General features: G+C 46.2%; 1 protein-coding gene across 1 annotated transcript; it reads right to left on the bottom strand.

Annotated features, from left to right (window-relative positions):
* Positions 1-595: 595 nt before the first annotated feature.
* On the bottom strand, positions 596-5,195 carry LOC309562187 (uncharacterized protein; the record flags this gene model as incomplete). The annotated part of the gene is made up of 3 exons (XM_082266309.1): positions 5,077-5,195; positions 4,888-4,989; positions 596-1,301 (listed from the first exon to the last, which is right to left on the bottom strand). The coding sequence occupies exons 1-3, from the start codon at positions 5,139-5,141 to the stop codon at positions 596-598; spliced, it is 873 nt and encodes a 290-aa protein (XP_082122435.1). The 5' UTR covers positions 5,142-5,195.
* Between the last annotated feature and the right edge of the window lie 2,868 nt (positions 5,196-8,063).

Genomic DNA, 8,063 nt, shown 5'->3' with positions numbered 1-8,063 from the left:
TCCACCAGTGCCACATATCAGTGCCACACATGAGTGCCACAAATAAGTGTCCACCAGTGCCACGTATCAGTGCCACAAATCATTGCCACGTATCAGTGTCCACCAGTGCCACGTATCAGTGCCACCTTTACTTGGGGCGACTTGAGAAGTCGCCCGAAAAGTCAGAGTAGTGTGAATGGAGTAGAGGGTTGTTTTTTTTTTAATAATGCTCTCGCTCTGGCTATACTTTTTTTTCTTACCTTGTAGTTTAATTGCTCAAACAAAATCCCTGGTCACATGACACCACAAATAAGCACTTTGTATCATACCATGAATGCACACCAATACAGAATGTTAGATTGCAATAATACCTTTATTTGAAATGATACCTTTAAATTTATTTAATGCACATCAATACAGAGATTGTCACTTATCAATTGTCATTAGCAATTTTCAATGGCTTCCATTTGCCATGGAACCTGTCCTGTGTTCATGAAGAAGTTGTTGAAGGTATCTCGAACATATGCACCAGTTGTGTTCCCACGACTCCCGCTCCATTGTGCCCTCTGCATTGTTTGCATTAAAGCATCTTCGAAGCACACACCATCCCGCTTCCTTACAAAATTATGCACGCTGCCTTGGCTGCGCATATTGCGTTTTCCATGTTGAGATTTATGACGCTGTGTAAAAATCGCCATTTGTTTGATAGCAGGCCAAAAGCACACTCAACCACTCTCCTTGCTCTGGTTAGCCTATAGTTGAACACCCTCTTCTCCACATTGAGGTTTCGGCTTGAGTATGGCCTTAGAAGGTGTTCATGAAGCGCAAACGCTTCATCCCCAACAAACACATAGGGGACAGGTGGACCATTGGTTCCCGGTAGTGGATTGTTATCAGGTAGGTCTAGGTTATTGTTACGTAGCATCTGGCCAAAAGTAGAATGCGCAAAGATGCTGGAGTCCGAACTACTCCCGTAAGAGCCAATATCAATGTAGCGGAAGCAATAATTGGCATCCACGACCGCCAATAGAACAAAAGAGAAATATTTTTTATAATTAAAATATTTTGTACCACTGTTAACTGGTTTAATTACTCGTATATGCTTGCCATCTATAGCTCCTACACAGTTTGGGAAATTGCATCTTTCCCAAAAGACTTTAGAAATAGAGAGCCACTCGTCCTCCTTAGGTTGGGCCATCTCCCCATCATGTAAGACATCCCAGATTTTGTCACAAGTGTCCCGTATAATGTAGCTAGCTGTAGATTTCCCAATCATAAATGCAAAGTGTAAACTTGCCAGGGATTGACCAGTTGCTAAGTACCTGTGGAAAAGAAAAAAAAAACATAATTATTTTCTTTTTTTAACAGTTTTTCAACTTAAACGTAAATGGAAAAGCTTGAAGGACGCTTATGCCCGTTATAAGCGCCAGTTAAGGGAGTTCCGGAGTGGGCAGGCAGCTGAGGAACCGCCGCAATATATTCATGCAAAAGACCTTGACTTTCTGTGGCCTTCACTACAAATGAATAAGTAGGTCATGTTACTTTGAAAGTTACATATAAAGTATGCATGCAGACATTCTAGAGCATGTTTTTTTTTTCCACAGTACCCAGAGTTCCTGGAGCAACACAGCTCCTGAAGAAGAGGACGACAACGAAGTGGAGGAGAGTCAAGAAATACAAATTGAAGAACAACGAGAAATGCAATTTATGGACATGGCAGTACCGGACATGTCATTAACTGAATTAGCATCTCCCTCCCTTGAAATGCCAGTTCCAGATAATACAGAACCCCAAGTAGAAGAAAGACCTTTGACAGAGGTATCAAGAAGCCCTGAAATGCTTCCCCCCCCTGCTGCGACACTACGGCGAGCAACCACAAGGCCACCAAAACGAAGAAATGATAGATTTAACCAAATAGTGGGCATGATGTCGCAATTTGTACAAAGAAGGCAGGAAAACCCTACAATTATGTTTCTAAGAAGTCTGGAGCCATTTGTTGACAAGGTCCCTGAATCAAGGCAGATAGCAATGCGGAAGGCAATGCTGGACTGCATTTCCTCCTTCATCCCCTCTGATGACCCACCCTGCCCATCTTCAGCACCTTCCCAAATTACCTCTGCACCTTCCCAAATTACCTCAGCACCTTCCCAAATTACCTGTCCTCCACGTACTTACCACCATGCACCATCCTCATTCGCACCACCACCACCGCCAACACGACCACCTCCCTACTCCGGTTTTCCCCATTACCCAAACCCCTCTTCTGCTCCATCCCCATACTTTACACAGGGAGCAATGTTTGACAATTTATGCCCAAGCTCCCCTACATTTCATAATTTGTAATTTTTTTGGTATACAGTTTTCGGTTGCAACATTCATGTTTGCTCAGGACACTCTCCTGTGTTCAAGAGTTGTTATTATTTAGCATAGAGTTCTATGCAATTCAGCAGATTAAAAAAATTAAAAAAAAATGTACCACAAGTACAAATGTTGTGTTGGTGTCTCTATTTTATTCATACGGGGTATAGCATGGCTTATTCATAGGGGTAGAGCATGGATGCTCAACTTGTGGCCCTCCATCTGTTGTGGGACTAAAAATCACATAATATCTGCGCATTTGGGAGTCTCATGCTTGTAACTGTCAGCAGCTTGCAATGGTTAATGGGACTTTTAGTTCTGCAAAAGCTGCAGGGCCACAGGATCAGCAATACCTGGGGTAGAGGACAAGGGGGAGGAGGTTGGAGGTCTTTGGAGTGTGGGAGTAAACCCACGCAGGCACAGGGAGAACATACAAACTCCAGGCAGGTAGTGTCGTGGTTGGGATTCCAACCAGTGACACTCTTGCGGGTGCACATGGTGGGTGGAAAGGGAGGTGTTTGTACGTGGCACTGGTGGACACTTATTCGTGGCACTGATTCGTGGCACTGGTGGACACTTATTCGTGGCACTGATTCGTGGCACTGATACGTGGCACTGGTGGACACTTATTCGTGGCACTAATACGTGGCAATGATACGTGGCACTTATACGTGGCACTGGTGGACACTTATTCGTGGCACTAATAGGTGGCAATGATACGTGGCACTTATACGTGGCACTGGTGGACACTTATTTGTGGCACTAATACGTGGCAATGATACGTGGCACTGATACGTGGCACTGGTGGACACTTATTCGTGGCACTTATACGTGGCACTGGTGGACACTTATTCGTGGCACTAATACGTGGCAATGATACGTGGCACTGATACGTGGCACTGGTGGACACTTATTCGTGGCACTTATACGTGGCACTGGTGGACACTTATTCGTGGCACTAATACGTGGCAATGATACGTGGCACTGATACGTGGCACTGGTGGACACTTATTCGTGGCACTAATACGTGGCAATGATACGTGGCACTGATACGTGGCACTGGTGGACACTTATTCGTGGCACTAATACGTGGCAATGATACGTGGCACTTATACGTGGCACTGGTGGACACTTATTCGTGGCACTTATACGTGGCACTGGTGGACACTTATTCGTGGCACTAATTCGTGGCACTGATTCGTGGCACTGATACGTGGCACTGGTGGACACTTATTCGTGGCACTAATACGTGGCAATGATTCGTGGCACTTATACGTGGCACTGGTGGACACTTATTCGTGGCACTAATAGGTGGCAATGATACGTGGCACTTATACGTGGCACTGGTGGACACTTATTCGTGGCACTAATACGTGGCAATGATACGTGGCACTGATACGTGGCACTGGTGGACACTTATTCGTGGCACTAATAGGTGGCAATGATACGTGGCACTAATAGGTGGCACTGGTGGACACTTATTCGTGGCACTAATACGTGGCAATGATACGTGGCACTTATACGTGGCACTGGTGGACACTTATTCGTGGCACTTATACGTGGCACTGGTGGACACTTATTCGTGGCACTAATTCGTGGCACTGATACGTGGCACTGGTGGACACTTATTCGTGGCACTAATACGTGGCAATGATACGTGGCACTTATACGTGGCACTGGTGGACACTTATTCGTGGCACTAATACGTGGCAATGATACGTGGCACTTATACGTGGCACTGGTGGACACTTATTCGTGGCACTTATACGTGGCACTGGTGGACACTTATTCGTGGCACTAATACGTGGCAATGATACGTGGCACTGATACGTGGCACTGGTGGACACTTATTCGTGGCACTAATACGTGGCAATGATACGTGGCACTGATACGTGGCACTGGTGGACACTTATTCGTGGCACTAATACGTGGCAATGATACGTGGCACTGATACGTGGCACTGGTGGACACTTATTCGTGGCACTAATACGTGGCAATGATACGTGGCACTTATACGTGGCACTGGTGGACACTTATTCGTGGCACTTATACGTGGCACTGGTGGACACTTATTCGTGGCACTAATTCGTGGCACTGATTCGTGGCACTGATACGTGGCACTGGTGGACACTTATTCGTGGCACTAATACGTGGCAATGATTCGTGGCACTTATACGTGGCACTGGTGGACACTTATTCGTGGCACTAATAGGTGGCAATGATACGTGGCACTGATACGTGGCACTGGTGGACACTTATTCGTGGCACTAATACGTGGCAATGATACGTGGCACTTATACGTGGCACTGGTGGACACTTATTCGTGGCACTTATACGTGGCACTGGTGGACACTTATTCGTGGCACTTATACGTGGCACTGATACGTGGCACTGGTGGACACTTATTCGTGGCACTAATACGTGGCAATGATACGTGGCACTGGTGGACACTTATTCGTGGCACTGATACGTGGCACTGATTGTAAGTGGAGTAGGGTGAGGGAGATGGGGTTTGAGAGATGGGGGATGGGGACGTGGGTTGTTGCTTACCGCAGTGTAATGATCAGCCTTTCCACAGGTGGAATACAGTCACGAAAATCAGTGTCTTGTCGCTGAAGATGTGCAGAGAGTAACTCCAGCAACTCATCAAAACTGTACAATATAATATTGATTGTTAGTGGGCAAATAATATATCATTCATAGTACAAGCTTATTGAGGATATTAGGAGATGTACCCACCTTTTTACTGACATCCGTGTGTATTGAAAAAATTTGTCCTCGTGCACACGAAGGTCATCATACATTGCCCAGAACTGGCCACGCTGTCGCCGATTAGCAATCACAGGATGGACCCAGTATTGTCGATTACTCTCTTCCTTCTCTTCCTCCAGCATCAGAAGTGCAAGTGATGCACAAAACAGAAATCCTCTTTCATTGTCGTCCATTTTAAGCAGCAGAGAACTCACACAGACAAAAAAGAAAAAAACAAAATGAAGAAGAGGAGGTCCCTGGGAGGTCCAATGCAGGGGAGGAGGTCCCTGGGAGGTTCCTTTGCAAATTTTGTAAACAAAACACAATGCTTTTCATTGGCCAAGTCACTACACAAAAACGCCTATAAAAAACGCCTATAAAAACGCCTGTAAAACGCTTGTAAACGCTTGCAAAAACGCCTGAAAAAACGCCTGAAAAACGCCAAAACAAGGCTGGAAAAACGATAAACAAACGCCTGAAAAACGCCAACGCCCACATGTGAACCCAGCCTAAGTAATTTTCTAGCAAAAAATATTGATTTTAACTTGTAAACAAGTGTCAGAAATAGACCTGGTCCTTAAGTGGTTAAGATTGAACTAGACAATAATGTCAATACTAAAAGGGCAGCACTTTTTTTTCATAACTAATGGCATCCATACCTGACTGTATTCTGTGATATTAGACATGTATTATTGTATGCACTTATAGGTAATACTTTGGTGCTTTGGTGGGGGGGCTCCCATGGAAGAGGAATAGAGACTAAGATAAGGAGGCAGCCAGCATCACACAGATGTTTTCATATTTCACAGTGCTGGAGCCTTGAGATGCTTAAGGGAGGAGGTGGGTGAAGCCAACACCCACTAGGCATGCGGTGGAAGAGGAAGGTGGCGGCTCCGCTCAGTTTGGACTTGGTACTCTGGAGTAATACTTTTTTGAGGGGCAATTGCCCAGTTGCGCCCCCCCCCCACCCTGGATCCGGCCCTGGTTCAGCAGGAACCAGCCAAGTGTCGACCCATGTAAGGGCGGGCTGGTTGTACAATAGCCTATTTGAAAAAGTCTGCACGATCAACACTGAAGTGATATCCGGCTGTGGCAAACATCTCCACTTACAGAGTATTCTGTCAGGAATGATTGTACAACTGTATTATGTGTGCATTGTATGTGTAAACGTAACCCGAGCAGTACCTGTAGGATTTTGTATTGTGTTACCTGCTGGCTCATGAATGTGTATTGGAAACCCCTGCTGTCCCTCTGTGGAGACCCCGTGTGGCAAACACAGCCACTGGATATTGTCCTATTGTTTGTCTGGCAGAGTAAGGTATTATGGGATGTTCAGTTTTGTGTGTGGAATGTCTCGAAGAGGGAGGGGTTTTGGCTGAGTGTAATCCCTGTGTTTTTTCAATAAACAAGGCAGTCTAGTGTTGACCTTCAAGCCATGTGTCTGCTGGTTATTATAGCGTTGTTAATATTATACGCTACCAGGATTATTGTATGCTCTGCCTGACTACCAGTGGAGATATCGTGGATCGTACGGCTACTCCGCTACAATTGGTGGCAAGCGACGGGATCTTTATCCACACAGCGAAGCAGCGTTCGGCAGTATTCATGCGAACAAAGAGAAAAGAAACCATTCAGGTGAAACCGGAGTTCGGCAGTACGTAAAACTACACGAAAGGCTGGTGAATGGGAACGGATTATACACGGCTAAAGCGGCAGACATTGAAAGCATTGCTGGAGGCAAGAGGCAAGATAGCCAGCAACAAGAACAAGGTGACACTGATCAAAGAACTCATGGAAGAAGACAGAGCAGCCATGGATGCAAGGCCAGAAACAGACCGGGAATTTGAACTGGAATTTCTCAGCAGGATAGCGTTGTATCCAAGTACCCCATCAATGGAAACCCATGAACGGGTCGCAGCAGACGTACATGAATACATCATGGCCATAAGGGGGCCCCAGCCACAACCTCTCCAAGTACACCCAACTCCACTCAGCATGCCGCAAGGTAAACCCAAAATACCGTACCAGGCATTTAAAAACTTCACGGACACGGAGGGAGAAATAGATGGGTATTTGCAAGACTTCGAGAGGCTGTGCCAGTTACATAACATTGACCCAGAGGATCAGGTACAGATATTGGCTGGGAAATTGTCTGGCCGGGCGGCCGATGCGTATCGGGCAGTACCTAATGCCGACATCCGGGACTACCAGAAAGTTAAGCAGGCGATTTTGACCAGGTATGCCATCACCTCCGAGGCATACCGACTCCAATTCCGGGATCTTAAAAAGCAGGACCAAGATTCCCACACTGAGTTTGCCCATCGGTTGCACAGGGCGGCCACCGGATGGTTAGATGCAACACAAGCCACTTCACGAGAGGATGTTTTGCAATTATTATTGTTGGAGCAGTTTTTCCGGAGACTACCTCAAGAAATGCAGCTCTGGATAAGGGACCGTAAACCTTGCACCCTTCCAGAGGCTGCTAAATTAGCAGATGAGCACCAAGACACTAGACGGGAACAACGACCACCGCCTAGGGTAGTTGCCCAGCAACCCTATCACCGACCAGCAGTTACCGAACCAGCACGCCCACGTTCAGGAGGAGGTAACAGTCAGTACCCCAGGTACCAACCAGGAGCCCATACCCGGTGCCATCTCTGCAACCAAATGGGGCACATACAGAAAGACTGTCCCCGAAATCGGCCTCGTCAGCCCTGGCCGAATCAGGGCTACGCACCAGCACCTCGAGCCGCTGTACACTGTTACCAAGCATTTGGAAGGATTGGGAAACAGAGATTTCGGGCACAGGAGTTTTGTTAAAAAGATTTCTTTTATTCAACACAGAACTAAATATTTTAAAATCATAGAAAAATACAGGCAAATAATTGTGTATTAAGGACACAGTGAGACCACACAACAATGGTCTATGTTGTACAATATCTCAGTGCATAGAACTTATAAAAGTCGGTTTACAT

Source organism: Pelophylax lessonae, assembly GCF_965119305.1.
Source record: "Pelophylax lessonae genome assembly, chromosome: 8".
NCBI classification, from domain to species: domain Eukaryota; kingdom Metazoa; phylum Chordata; class Amphibia; order Anura; family Ranidae; genus Pelophylax; species Pelophylax lessonae.
Note: the sequence above shows the minus strand (reverse complement) of the source record. Positions and strands in the feature narration are given on the sequence as shown.